The following is a 15,788-nucleotide window of genomic DNA, read 5'->3' on the forward strand; positions in this document are numbered from 1 at the left end:
AGTATGTCTGCAACACACTATGCAATGGTCATTTTCTGCCTGTCTGAGCCTATAGGACGCCATGAGACATGGAATGTCTCTTTGCTGACTCAGAATATAAAGTGGGGTAAAGTGGCTTAAACCCACTTTTCTCCACATTCCAATCCATTCTTGCTTCAAATTCAAGGAAGAATCTTTCCTTATACCATGATCCTGTTTGTTCCCACAGTTAAACAGCATCGAACCAGGTGAGTAATGGGATGAGAGACTGCCCAGGAACACTGAGAGGTGCTGCTGGGAGGGCTATTCGTGATCCAGCAGATGGCATGCTTCCCTCTGTGCTGAACCTGTGTCTCAGCATGAGACTGGAGCGTGTTATTGCCATCAAGCAGAAGAGAAGCATACCCTGGGATAGTGATTAAAAATCCCTCAAAACTTTTCACAAGTTTATGAATGTTAACCCCAGTGTTCTGGCCACATTCCTGCTGTAATATTTATCTCCTCTTTACCCATATTTTGTCTTCATTTTCAACTGGATACATGTCCTGTGGCATTATTGAATGCGGTTAAATTATCCCCACATTTCATCCCAGAAGAGGCTATATTTCCAGTCAGAGGGGTTCTTTATATGTAACTTGTATATTAGTTTTTTATATATTTTGGATGCTTTGGGATGGTAGATGCAAGTTATTATTTTCTGTTTAAAGATTCATAAATCTGCCACCTTTAAACTAGGCTGAGGCTCCTGCTTTTATCCACTCTACTGGGAAGTAGCCAGCAGCTTGGAAAAACTTGACAGTTGTATAATAAATATACCCCAGCGGTTACATCATAAATATATGATTTTTGAAACTAAAATATCCTTGTAAATAATACTGATGACTGAAATCTTCAAGGAGGCCAAGCAATTTAAATAAGATGAAGAGAACGAATCCCTGGCTTAAAAACTATTAAAGAGTGAGATGATGCCACCTGCCACATACTGATTAGAAACTAAAAAAATATGGGCATATTTAACTGTGTCACTAATGAATTTGATAAACAAGATTTATGGGCAGAATTCACAGCCATGCTTTAGGCCAACAAGTTCTGTGTAGTATTTAACCTGACCAAGTCTCACTTAAGCCATTAAGGTAAGATTTAAATTGGGGCATACACCTTCTCCTGTACTCCTGCACAGGGATGAAATTTGCCCTGTTACCATAGCAATATGTAAGAATTCCACATGCAGAACAAGGATAGGATATGCAACCTAAGCATTTTACTATAAGTAGGACATTCCTGGTCTGGCACCCTTGGGACCTGAGTGATCCTGAATCACGGAATTTGCCAGACCAGGGGAAGTCAAGGCCCCTTCCTGGTTGTTGGCCCTGATCCCCTGCCGACTCTGCTGCCCTAGCCCACTCTGCTCTGCAATCCCACCTGGAGTCAGGGCTGTACTCTCCACTGCACTGTGGGCACCAGGCCCTGCTGCCTCCGCCCAGCCAGAGCTGTGCTCCTGGGCACTGCTGCCTCTAGCCCAGGAGGGGCTGTACTCCCCACTGTGCCAGCCCACCTGAGGCTGTACTCCGCGCCATAAGCCCAGCTGGGGCTGTGCTCTCCACTCCCAGCCCAACCCCTGAACCTGGCCAGTCAAGGATCTCTAGTCCAGCAATATCCATGGTCCAGCCAGAGCACGGAAGTTGCCGGATCAGAGAATCCCAAATTTTAGAGGTTTAACCTGAACTATAAGGGTACATCTACATTGCATTCCTCCTTCGAGAGAGGAATGCAAATGCAGACAAATGAAATTGCTGTTTGAATTTCCCGCGCTTCATTCGCATAATCGTGGCCGTCCGCTTTTCTGAAATTCTGTATTTTGAGGGGAAAAAGGGGTTATTTAAGAGAGAAACCTTTCCTTCAAAATAACCCTTACTCCTTAAAAAAGACATTTATGGGGTTATTTCGAAGGAGTGGTTTCTTTTCAAAATAATCCCGTTTTTTTCTCGAAATACAATATTTTAGAAATTTTGGAAAAGCGGACGGCCACAATTATGCAAATGAAGCACGGGAAATTCAAATCCATGCTTCATTTCCAATTCATTTGTCTGCATTTGCATTCCTCTCCTGAAGGAGGAATGCATTGTAGACATACCCTAAGAGAGAAGCCTTCCACATGGACCATGGGCTGATCTGGATTATGCATTTGAAGAGATTATTCTGAGGAAGAAAGAAGGCAGGGCAATGAGGATATTTGCAGTAAGTTTCTTAGAAAAATCTCATAATACCTCTTTGATCACCCTACTGGTAAAAAAGGAGAAGCACCATCAAAAAGAACATTGACACATTACGAAGCACAGACCATATTATCCTAGGCACTACACAAAAATGTAGTAAACAGTTAAATATAGTAACAATTAAATAAGTACACAAGTGCTTGTAATATCAGGGTCAGCCTGAAAGAGCTTGGGGTCTAAAACCCTAATACTTCAAGCTCTTCTTTAACTTTGTACATGTGAGTGATCCCATGAAACAAATAGAACTACTCACATGTATAAGTGTTTGGAGGATCAGGGACTAACTCTATACACTGAAGACTTTTTTTGAACCTCCTTGAGTTCCTGGAAATTAGAATTGTCTATTGGTATTAGCTAATCTTTAAACCTTTTCAGAAGATCCACCAGGTGAATATCAAATAGCTCAATCAGATGATTTTTCATTTCATTGCGTAATGTGAGAAGGCTGATACTAGGAAGAGAAAAAAGGTTTCCAACAATTTATACCAGCAATACACACCTTCTGCACTAGGGCAAATAGACCTTGAGAAGCCCACTAGTTCTACAACTCTGACATTGCTTGAAATGAAGGATAATTAAAATACCTAAAATGTTTCCGCATCTCATGGAACTGATGGAAGAATCTGCAGATATGGAATCATTAACCAGACTGATGGGCAACAGTTAAATTTGAAATTCAAATTCCATTATAAACTGGGCCTTCATCCCCCTTTTTCATTTGCTCATTGCACTCTCAAACTAAATTCCTCTGGGGTCTGAAATTTTCCAAGCTTGAACTGCACAGAAGTAAAATAATACATATTTCTTTCCCATACTGCAACAAAATCTGCTTAGCTGCTCTTGAGTTCTGTGAGTGTCTGCTGGCTTGGCTATATATTCCAATCAACCTAATCTCTGCACACATGGCCAACAATGTCTGACTAAATAATGCTTCCAGTCACAGTTTTATGACTGTGCCTCAGTGTCCCCTTTAGTTGCCTATTCCCTGCCTCAGTTTCCCCTTTATGCAAAGCCAACTGCCTGTCTGCATTTTTCCAACCTTCTCAGGAAGGCCTCTTGCCTACTGTATTTCAGGCCCTTCTTTTAGGGCACTGGTTCATTAATTCAATCAAACCTCACAATCAGTGCAGGCTGCTGGGACCCAGAGGCCTTTCATTCTATTCCCCTATTTTTCTATTCCAAGGCTAGTCATAAGAGTCAACCTCTCTCTTGCACACATATCCCGCCTTTTTCAACCGAAAAACTTAGCCCTTTATCAGACCTTTCTGACCCCTCTCCAGGCAAGTTTGATAAACTAAATAGGGCTGTTTGGTCTCGAGCTCGTGCTCCTTAAAGGGGCAGGCCACACTTGTACACTCATATCAAAACAAGGAACATTTTTGTATTGATTTCAAAGGCAACAATAGCTATTCCTCTCCCCCCCCCCCACCTCTTCTGATTTCTGTCATGGTCACAGGTTATACATTAATTAAACTAACAGAAGGCATATGCAGCAGGTCTGGGTCTTCTAATCCTTACTCACACAAGTAGTTCCATTGAAATCAATGGGATTATTTAACATATGTGAAAAACAATGAATTGGCTTCAGCCAATTTAACTTCATAAATCTGATACCATCGATTACAGTTCTGTCAACCCTGACTCTTCATCTTGCCCTCTCCCACCATCTCCTAATCTCCAATGCACACACTGTGCTGTCTTTTCCAATGTAGTAATGCCTGTCAAAAAGAAAATGCTGAAATTGCTTGTTAATGATCTTCTACCATGAGTTTTCATTGACTATGCCTAGATAATATATAGCAGCCCATCTGCTTCATTCCCTCTCTTTTAATTTGACTTTTTATTGATGTTTACTTTATCATAACAGACAATAAATGCGAACATAAAAAGAGAATATGTGCCATTTCTAATATTAGCATGAATGAGATATTAAAAAAGAGGATAGCTCAAGTGATTTAGTTAGGCTACATATATACACATGAAAGAGAGTCCCAGTAATGAAATTATAGATTAACTTTCATAATTAAAATATGTAAGAAGAAGAAGCAGTGCCTTTGTGTACATTTTAAATGAGAAATTCACAGAATCTGTAGAAGGTCAATGTGTCTATCTCCACTTCTTCCCAATGCAAGGAACATCTATAAATGGAACATCTATGCATCTCAGAAGGAATGTTATGCATAGATGGCTTTGTAGAATACATTCATTTAGTCAAGGCAATATTGATTCTGACCCTATTGTGTATATCTGAATTACTGAACTATTCCTTATTACTATGTTTTAACTCTGTTTATATAACATCCTTCAAGTAATAATTATTATTATTACACAGTATAAGAAACAAAAATATATCTTTAGGTTTGTATATGGCTTTTCATCCTATAATGTTTTACAAATTTCATAATATATACATATACCACAGGAATTTATACTGAATGGATAGATGGCTGAAAATGGACAAGTTTAGCCAAACTCTTAAAATGTTGGTTGTTTTGAGTAAAGGGACATAGGAACTAATCATGCCTGAACCAGTTTGTTACAAGGAGATAGAAATGGAATATAGCCACCTGCTGTATCAGGTTGTTCTCCTCCTTTATCCGCACTATGGAATTCTCCTTCAAGGAAATCTCATGGAGTCATACCACCACGAAGCTCCAGAGTGGGTATGGAGATATAAAATTGTGTGTCTATTTAGGGGTGGGCAATAACATGGCAGCAGTTTACTAGGGTTATCCCTGGTGGGCCACCACTGCTATAATTACTGCACAGCCACAGGCACCAGTGCTCACAGCTCCTTTTGGCCATGGATCATTGTTCCTGGCCAATGGGAGCAGTGAGAAGCAGTGTGGACCAGGGTACTGATTCCTGCAACTCCCATTGGTCAGGAATAGTGATCTGCAGCCAACAGGATCTGCAATCACCATTATCTGCAGCTGTTCAGGTAAATATAGCAGTGCAGGGCCCACTAAGAGATAACCCCGGTGGACCAGATCCAGCCTGCAGGCTGGCAATTGCCCACCCCTAGTCTATTGCCATGTACCACCAAAAGATCTTCCAGGTTTGGAAGACACAATCTTGCCACAACTTCAATGCAGACAAACCCATCTCTGAAAAGAATTTGGAATAATAATAACTAAGGAGATTCCTAAAACATTTTCCCATCATGAAGCAGCATGATCTGGCTCCTATTTTACATGAATGGAATACATCATAGTGTGTGTTCATCAGTATGCATTTCAGATTCCATCAGCATGCGGTTCAGATTCTATAAGCATGTTTTCCAGATGGTGTTATTACATACAGGGGGCAGAGTCACTTCTGAATTATGTAGGTTGCAAGGTCCAGTACTACTTTTACAACACAACATACCATCAGGTATTGTATAGATATTATGTGATAGACAGAAATACTTACAACAAAGTTTGAGAGTGTTTTTTAAAAATATTATGAGGACTATTTTTCATAATGTTCTGATTGTGAAAATATGGTCTCTATTATCCTGTTTACATGTTCACTGGTCCTATTGACTTAAATGGACTTTGTACATATTTAGATTGCAACATGCCCTGGTCCTTACTGTCTTTGCCCAGATGTTCAGCTCTCAAAAATATAGCTAATGCATTTAGAATGCCTCTAAAAAGTACTTAATATCTTACCAATTTAAGGCTGGTATTCAGGACCATTTCTTGGATAGAAGTGACTGCCAAGTCCTCCCACTCCTTATAGGGAAGCTGGAAAACTCCCATTTCAAGACTTGGGGTACTTCTACACAGCAACATCATTTTGAAATAATAGTGTTATTTTGAAATAACTTAGTTCTCATCTACACAGCAGACGGTTATTTCGAAATAATGTTGAAATACTGTCAAGCTGGAGGACTTCTTACTCCAACTTCTGTAACCGTCATTGTACAAGAAGTAAGGGAAGTTGGAGGAAGAGTGCTCTTTTGAAATAAGTGCTGTGTAGATGCTCCCAATCTCGAAATAAGCTATTTCGAAATAAGCTATGCAATTGACGTAGATCAATTTGCATAGCTTATTTCAAGTTAAGCCCTGCTGTGTAGATGCACCCTTAGAGGTCACTGAGCAAGAACTGAAATTGCCCATTCTGCAACTTGGTCAATTAGAATTTTGGAGGCTAGGACAGGAGGGCTGCAAATTTCACCTGTGGGCTACCAAGGAAACATTTCTACGGGAAGCTGATTTACAAAGAACACGGACATGGCAAGTGTATGAAACTATCAATAGTGACTGGAATAGTAGCCCAAAGTCCTGAGAGAGATGGATCAGTGAGCAGAGGAGGTGAAATAATCAAAGTTACATGTAATTCATTTATCACATGTCTCTATTGGATATTGCCTTCAAACATTCAGGATAGATAAACTTGAGGGGCTAACTAAGACAGAAAGACAGTACACTGGCACTTTCTTTAAAATCAGTAGTGAAATGTGAGTTATACAACTCAGTGTTTATGTATATGTAGTATGAATATACATTTGCGTATGCATGTACAGTATATATATGTAGAGAGAGAGAGATACAGAGTAATGAAGAAACCACAAAACTTCTCCCCACTTCCTCCTGAGGTCAGTATATAAAATACATTTCCAGCTTTTGCTTAGTAACCAGCAACTCATTCAGAACTCTCTCACATTCACACGTCTTTTGATACAAAGGCAATCAGTTCAGAGCTCTGAAGCATAACAAAAACTTCTCTGAGAGGCAAAATGAATTTCACATTACATCTCTGATGAAAGGCAAAACAAAATAAAAGTTTCAAAATGGCACACAGAAAGGCAAAAATCAGAGTGAACAATTGATTTGGGAATATGAACACACACCAGAGATATACATCAAAGTCAGTTTGGAATTTACATACAAATGGGTGAACTGAAAGCAGTTTTAATAGAGTCCCTGCTTACTGGTTCAATGCACATGGCTATGGCAAATAGCAACAGAGGTAATGCATGAGTTCCCCATTTCTCTCTCTCCCTCACTGAGCAAAACATGTGCGTGCACACACTCAAACTCATTTTTTCTCATCAATTTGATTAAATAAGAGCATAAGAATAGTCATTCTGTCTTATGCTAGTGGTCAATGCCAGGTGCCCCAGAGGGAATGAACAGAACAGGTAATCATTGAGTGATCCATCCCCTGTTGCCCATTCCAAGCTTCTGGCAAACAGAGGTAAGGGACATCATTCCTGCCCATCCTTGCTAATAGCCATTGATATACATGTCCTCCATTAATTTCTCAAGCACTTTTTTTTATCCTGTTTTAGTCTTGGTCTTCACAAAATCCTCTAGCAAGGAGTTCCATAGGTTGACTGTGTGATGTGTAACGTCTTTCCTTTTATTTGTTTTAAACCTGCTACCTATTAATTTCATTTGACCCTAGTCTACACTGGGGCATTATTTCGAAATAACCCCCCTTAGGTTGAATTGATAAGCCGAGTGTCCACACTACCAACCCCATTATTTTGAAATAATAGCCCAGTGTCTGACAGTCTGTAACGCTGAAATGCTGACTGTTCCCACTGGGGGGCGCTGTTGCCTGAAATGCTGGCTGTTCCGTCTCGGCGGCCTGTGCTACATGGGGAGTGAGGGGCCCAAATGGCCACTTGCGCCGCTTGCTCCCCCGCGGCGGCTCGGCTAAGCGGCACAGAAGTCAGTCGAGCACCACGGCAGGAGGCGAAAGGGGGAAGGGCAGTGACATGTGGCGTGACAGCGGCTCCAGGCCCTGCCCCCTGCCCATGAACGTCACTGCTCTATCCCCCTTCACCTCCCACCATGGCGCTCGTCTGACCTCTGCGCGGCTGCTGCGTGGGAGCAAGTGGTGCAAGTGACTGTTTGGGCTTCACACCCTCATGCAGCATGGAGAATGCGGCGCCCAAACGGCCATTTGGGCTCCGCGGTCCCCCGAGTGACAGGCAGGAGGGGGAGGAGAAGAGAAAGAGAGAGACAGAGAGAGAGAGGCAAGAGGCAGAGGAGAACTGAAAGGGAGAGAGGGGGAGGCAGTAGGAGGAGGACAGAGAGAGAAGGAGCGAGAGACCGGAGGCTCAGGAGAGAAGACTGATGTGGAGGAGAGACCTGAAAATCCTGTCTTATGATGGGCTAATTGGCTAGTTTTGAAATAACGGGCCACTTATTTTGAAATCTGTTCTCCTGCTTTCCTCAGGGAATAATGCTAATTTCAAAACTGTTATTTCAAAATAGTATTAGTGTGGATGCTCTGGTGCTGCTAATTTGAGATAACTGGCCTCTGGAGGCCTCTTGCAGCTGCAGCTCTGACCACTCTGGCTACACTTGGCATCTCCACTGCTCCCCTCCTCCTGCAGAGCTTAAAAGTGCTGGCAGCAGGAGAAGTCCCATGTGGTGAGCTGTGCAAGTTCCATGCCGCACAACAACAACCAAGGCAGCCATGAGCAACCCCGATGCTCCAGCAGACTATCCCACAGCTACAAGCACTCCTGCTGCTCCCTCAGCAGCCATTGGCCAGGGATGCAGGAGAGCTCTGGCCTGTACTGGTGCAGAGATCATGGACCTCACTGAGGTCTGGGGGGGAAGAGGGGAAGGATCTACACACCATGAAGAGGAAAGCAGAAGTCTACGGCTGGATTGACGCCAACCTGGCCAATAAAAGCCACACCCAGACATTTAACCAGCGCTGGAGGAAAATAAAAGCGCTCCAGCAGGCCTACCACAAGGCCAGGAAATAGAGTAGATGCTCTGGGGCAGCACCACAAAGCTGCCACTACTACAAGCAGCTAGATGCCATTCTAGGAGCGGGGGCTGGTCACGTCTCCCATCATTGTCGAGTCTGGCCAAGACGCAATCGGTGTCAGTCTCCAGGAGGGTAGGGTAGCAGAGGAGGAGGAGCAGGAGAAGGAGAAGGAGGAAGCAGCCAGCCAGATGACCTTGCCCACCAGCCAGAACCTGCTCCTCACCCTGGAGGTGGTCCCTCCTCCCAGGATGTCTCCTAAGCTTTGGATAAACCTGGGGAGGGCCCTTCATGGGAGTTCTATAACTTTCTGTATCTGTGCATGGGGGCAAGATGGGCTGCAAGGGGCTATGTGCTATTCTCTTGGCCTGCTCAGCCTGGGGACCACACAATAGCCTGTACACATGGAGCACTCAGCCCCATGACATGCTCACACAGGAACCCCTCAATCCCTCTCACAAGGTTCTTGGAGCAGCCTGCCTCTGTGGTGGGCCTCCATGGTGGGATACTTTCCCACGACAAGCCACCACTAAGCAGCCTGGGGTCATGGAACCACTCTGCTGTGCTGCACATAGCACAGGGTCATGCCTGCACTCAGGCAGTATCCACTGCCAGCCAAATGCAGTGATGAGGAGGAGTCTGATCATGTGCATGGGTATCTGCCGGGAGGAGGAACAGGAGGGGAATCCATTAGCACTCCCTCCATCAAGCAGCAAAGCCATCCATAATGTGGTCCACGTTCCCCAGAGTGATAACCCTCCATAGCAGCACCTGGTTCATGGTCTTCACTAATTGTATAAGCACGGCCCCGACTGTAGACTTCCCCTCACCAAACTGGTTCCCGACAGAGGGGTAGCTGTCTGGCATGCTGAACTTCTACAAGGTGATGGCCACGCCCTTCTGCATGAGAATGGCAGGTCACAAGTGGGTGTCTTGGCACCTGAGGGCAGGGGCGAGCCACTCAAGGAAGGTGGCCTTCTGCATGTGGAAGTTCTGTAGCCACTCATCCCATAGCTGCAGGGTGCTGTGATCCCACCAGTCCCAAGCTTATCTCCTGCTTCTTGCACAACTATCTCCACAGTGACGGTACCCATCACCTCAGGATGGGATACAGAGATAAAGTTCCCTGAAACCTTGAAGGACTGCTTCTTGGAACAGCTGGTTCTAGAACCCACAAGAGGAGAGGCAGTTCTTGATTTAGTTCTAAGTGGAGCCCACTCTGATCCAAGAGGTGACTATAGCTGGACCGCTTGGAAATAGTGACCATACTATAATTAAATATAACATGCCTGTGGTGAAAAACACAGCAGCCCAACACCAGGGTATTTAATTTCAGAAGGGGAACTACCTCAAAATGAGGAGGTTAAACAGAAATTACAAGATACAGTGACAAAAGTGAAACCCTTGCAAGCTGCATGGAAATTTTTCAAAGACATCATTATGGAGGCTCAATTTAAATGAATACCACAAATTAAAAAACAGTAAAAAACACAGAACAAAAAAAGTGTGGCTTAACAAAAGAAGAAGGAGAAGCAGAAGGAAAAAAAGGAGAAGAAAAAATAATTCTTTAAAAAGAAGTTAAATCTTAGTGAGGAAAATACATAGGAGCATAAACTCTGGTAAATAAAGTGTAAAATATAATTAGGAAGGCCAAAAAGAACTTGAAGAGCAGCTAGCAAAAGACTGTCAAAGTGGTAGCAATTTTTTTAGCGCGTCAAAAGCAAGAAGCTTGCTAAACAATCAGTGGGGCCATTGGATGATCGGAGGAACCAGATTGCTGGCACTAAAGGAACACTCAAGGACAAAAAGGTCATTGCAAAGAAACCTGGGCCGTTCCTTTTAGCTGACAAATCTGAGAAACTGTCCTAGATTGAGATCTCATTAGAGGATTTGGAACAAATTAATAAATTAAGCAGTAATAAGACCCCAGGACCAGATGGCATTCACCAAAGAGTTCTGAAAGAAACTCACATGTGAAATTGCAGAACTTCTAACTGTGGTTTGTAACCTATGCTTTAAATCAGCTTCTGTAGCAAATGACTGGTGGATAGCAAATGTGGTATCAGTTTTTGAGTCTACACTTCCTTTCATGTATAGTGCCACTTCCCCATGAGCACAACCTGTTCTATCCTTCCGATATATTGTTTACTAGGGTATTACTGTGTCCCATTGATTATTTTCATTCCACCAACTTTCTGTGATGCCTATTATATCAATATCTTCATTTAAGAAGAGGCACTGTAGTTCACCCATTTTACTATTTAGACAGCTAGAATTTGTATACAAACACTTTAAAAACTTGTCTGCCATTACACAATGTGATTGAATGGTACTCTTTTTCATAAGTTCTTACGCATATTTTATCATCTTCCATCCTCTCTTCTTTATAATATACTTTACTAGGTCATAGAGAATATATACCAATAGACCGTCCCCTAAAAAATATCTCTACCCGAGCCATGTGCCCCTCCTCACCTATAGGCTTCACCCAGCCCTTAGTTTAAAAGCTGCTCTATGACATTTTTAATGTTAGGTGCCAGCAATCTGGTTCCATTTTGGTGTAGATGGAGCCCATCCATCTTCTGTAGGCTCTCCCTTACCCAAAAATTTCCACAGCACTTAACACATCTAAACCCATCCTCTCTATACCGTCATCTTATCCATGCATTGAGACCTTGCAGTTTTTGCCTGTCTACCTGGCCTTGCACATGGAACTGGAAGCATTTCAGAAAATGCTACCATGGAGGTCCTGGATTTCAATCTCTTTCCTAGGAATGGAGTAGAGAAGCATTGCCTAAAATGCCCTGTGTAAAAACAAGGCACAAAAAAAATCACTATAAAGGTTTAAATGAGCATAGTTCCAGAAGAAACTACCATTCCTTTCATAGCACACATAACAAACACTTCAGGGATGCTACAGTTCCCATTTGGGCACTCAAGTCTGAATGCAGTGACAGATACTTACGTGATAGTGTCAATCATATCCAGTCCCATTTCAACACAGCAGTGGGCATGGTCAGTCTTGGGCTGTGTCAATCCTGATACACAATAGTAACAGTCCCCTAGAATTTTAATTCTTCTGCAGTGGTTTTCCTTTAATAAAAACAGACAGGAATAATCCATTAAAAATACTTACAATAGAAATCACATTTCTGAATAAAAAACTTGTTCATATAATGTTTATGTGGTCATCTTAAACAATCTACAATGCAGAAGCCCTGAGGTCTTACTGCTGAACTGTCACTTTTTGTATATCAAATAGGGTAGTCAGTCTAGCATTGTTCAGTTGGGTAGCATTATAATTCCAGATTCCAGTGTAACATTGTGATTATATGGTTTTCAGTAGAGATGCCTCAAATGAAAACACCATATCTTAAAAGCCACAAACAATGCATACATTTAGACCCAAACATTGCATCTCGACTGTATGTCTATAATAGCTCAAGTCAAAAGTCTGAAACCCAACAACCTGTAAATATTAGGGAAGTTGGATTGAGATTAATATGTGGCTCAAACCCATCTGTAATTTACAAGGCAGGTGTTTTTGTTGTTACAATGGTGGTGGTATTTTTTAAGAGGATGCTCATTACTAGACTGTCTTACCAATATATAAATATGACAGGGCCAACTCATTCTCAATTTAAATGTGTGAACATGACATATGAGTAGAACAGAAGATGCAGTCATGGTATTGAATTTGTCACATATTTACATGGGTTAGCAAGTTCTTCAGTAGCAAGTGTATGACTAAATCTCCCATGATTTGAAGAAGAAATGATGGGTGATGATGACAACTGTTTTATTCTCAGTAGCACCTTCACCACTTGCAAACTAGAAGACTGCTTAGTAATAATTCAGCATCAGTGGGATTGAGTTGCTTGCCAGATATTTGCAAGGATGGAATTCCCTTCACCAGCCAGATGTGAGAAGCATGCACAGAATGCAAGGACTTTCCTCTCACTCCCTTAGCATCCGGGGAATGGGATGAAAAGCTAGCCATGTCCCAGAATGCACAGCACTCAAAATTCCACCCCTTGGACTCTTGTCCAAAATCCTGACATAAAAGGTGTTTTCCAGTGATCCAATATACTGCTGCCAGCTAGGACTTCACCCATGGAACTAGAAATTGTTGCTTATTTGCAACAGTGATTCTGTTGAGTGGTGAAAGGTAACAAGAAATTGGAAATCAGGAAATTTGTTAGATGTAGCTGGTACAGGATATGGAAAATTACAATATAGTCCTCACCAATAATCCAGAGCAATGTAGGTGGGACTGTTTTCTGCAACCTCCTGGTCAGTGTCTAGCAATACCACACATGGATGGTGGATAATGTAGGCAAGGGAGGGGTTGGGGCTACACCATGTGGCAGTCTGTTTACCTGGCAGCCAGGAAAGACTAGGGGCACATAGCGAGGTTGCCCCAGCCCTCAACTGGGATTGGATGGGGCTTGGCTGGGCAGCGGGGAAGGGGGAAATGAAAGGGCATGGTGTCAAGGGGAAGGGGTGTGGCTTCATGTAGAAGGGGTAGGAACTTGGCTTGCTTTCCCCAGCTGGACCTTCAATCACAGCCCATGATACCACAGTTATATAAGAAAAGACTAGGGTATGTGATGGTATCCATTGCAACAAGGATTGCACAAAACCCCTGGCCAGAGTGGTGACACAGAGTAATTAAATAAACCAGATTAAAGGATGCCACTGTTATGGCTGGGACAATGAAGGCACATGTCTCATGGGGTTATTAAGTGTCAATATGATGTGAAAAGATTAAAATTATCCTCTCCTCCTAAATCCACAGTCTGACTGAGAAAATGGAAGGCTCAGTGATTTGATCACACTTCCCCACAGGTAGATCTACACTTACTGGCGCATAGAGAACTACAGGTCTATAAAAAGCCATGTACACAGCTTAGGAAAGTAGAACAGAGTATAAGTATACCCTACATGATTCTCTGCATGCCCAAGCAGTGCCTCCCACATCTACACTGATATATTTGGCTATTTAAGTGACCCACATACTCCTCACTACCCGAGCCTTCTCTGCTGCCGGAGTCTTTTCCTACTGTTTCCCCAAGAGCAGGATCCTTTCCCTGCTATGTGTAATTACATGCCACAGCGTGGAGGCAACTTGCTTATGCCATGAAAAGCGTAGGTAACTGTAGACCAGGGGTCAGCAACCTATGGCACGTGAGCCGATTTTCCCTGGCATGCGAACATCCTGAAAAACCCATCAGACATTTCACTACTTGTGGGGAAGAAGCGACCAAGAAACAGCTCTGTGCACTGTCATTGTTCCTTGTTGCTGCACAGCAACCCTCTTCCCCCCCACCCCGCAGAGCATGTAGGCAGTTCCACTGGAGCTTTGCTCGCAGGCTTCCAGGCTGGCTTCTGGTGGCATGCATTTTCTGGACATTGCCACTCACTGCCACACCACCGTGCTGCGTGGCCCTTTCCCTCCCTCCGTGGGACTGCATCTGGTGTGTGGGGCTCCCAGTTTGGCCATGCCACCTTCTTCTACTCCAGTGGCCACTGCAGCTGCTGCTGGGGGGCAGAGGTGGGTAGCTCCAAGGTAAAACCCAGCGGAGCTGCTCCCAGTCCTCTGCACCTTGGAGTTGCCAGCAAGTAGAGACCTGTGCTGAGATGGTGCAGTTGCCCAAGGGCTTTTTACAGCAGCAGCTTCAAGATAGTGGCCTAGATCTACGTATCTAAATTCGCTGAGCTGCCGCAGCCCAAGAAAGACCTCTTCCTGTGCTGGGGGGACATACTGGCCTGTGATGGCTGCATGGCTGAGGCCCTGGAGGCCTATAGAGCCGCTGGCTCACCTGTGGCCTGAGGATCTGTGGGAGCTGACCGAGTGCCTAGCGCTCATCCTGCACGAGAAGGCACTGCCAATGGGAGTGCTCAGGGCAGTGCTTGGGAGCAAAGGGGGCATGAAGCCAGGTAAGTGCCTCTCCTCATGCCCAGAGTCTTGCATCCCAATCCCCTTCACTCACCTCCTATCTGCCTCCCAAGACCCCGCACCCCCAGCTTGCTCCTAAACCCTCCCTTGCTGCTGCACCTTCTCTCTTGGCCAGACACCCTACTCCCAGCCTTCTTCGGCATCCTACCTCCCACCCAGACTTTGCACTCTCAACCCTTCCTACACTCCACCTCGCACCCAGATCCTGCACCCCTATCACTATCCCACTCGCTGGCAGCCCTGTCCTGCACAGTGAACCCATCATTTTTGTCCCCACCCCAGAACATAAGGAGGTCCACAAAATCCACTAACTCTGGATTTTGAAAAGTAAATCTGGCCTATGGGAAGCCCTGGACCTTAGTCCTCCCTGTCCCGTCCCCTCACCCTGTGGAGCTGGTGTGCCAGAGGAGTGAGGTGTTTCTGTTGGGGACCACATCAGTGAGGGTTGGGAGTTTTTTTGCTTCTCACTTGTGTGGTCCCCAACTGATTTTTCTGTGGGTCAGTGTCTCATAGACTCATAGACTTTAAGGTCAGAAGGGACCATTATGATCATCTAGTCTGACCCCCTGCACAATGCAGGCCACAGAATCTCAAGCACCCACTGCTAGAATAATCCTCTCACCTAAGAAAGGTTCTCCACTCCTGCCATAAAATAAAGAAAACATTGAAACCTTTTGTGTTGAACAGAAATTGATATTTTACTTTATTTAAAATGAAGTTTGATAAACTGACATGAGAAAGTTAAAATGCTTAATCTGTTTAATAATTTAAATTCTCCCTAGCTGCAGCATTAGCAAAATGGCTCAGGTGTAATTATGTAATTAACGGTAAGTTTCCATTAGCAACTGGTGGTC

The 15,788-nt window shown here is 43.7% G+C and overlaps 1 protein-coding gene across 1 annotated transcript in view; it reads right to left on the bottom strand.

Moving 5' to 3' along the window:
• The window catches only part of ADCY1 (adenylate cyclase 1), a 268,804-nt gene that overhangs the window by 100,226 nt on the left and 152,790 nt on the right, over positions 1-15,788 (bottom strand). Inside the window, exon 5 of the mRNA XM_075921701.2 lies at positions 11,941-12,068. Within this exon, the coding sequence (XP_075777816.1) occupies positions 11,941-12,068 (128 nt within the window). The remainder of the gene's footprint in view (positions 1-11,940; positions 12,069-15,788) is intronic.

The sequence above is a fragment of the Pelodiscus sinensis genome, chromosome 2 (assembly GCF_052426305.1).
Source record: "Pelodiscus sinensis isolate ZL-2025 chromosome 2, ASM5242630v1, whole genome shotgun sequence".
In the NCBI taxonomy this organism is placed as follows: Eukaryota; Metazoa; Chordata; order Testudines; family Trionychidae; genus Pelodiscus; species Pelodiscus sinensis.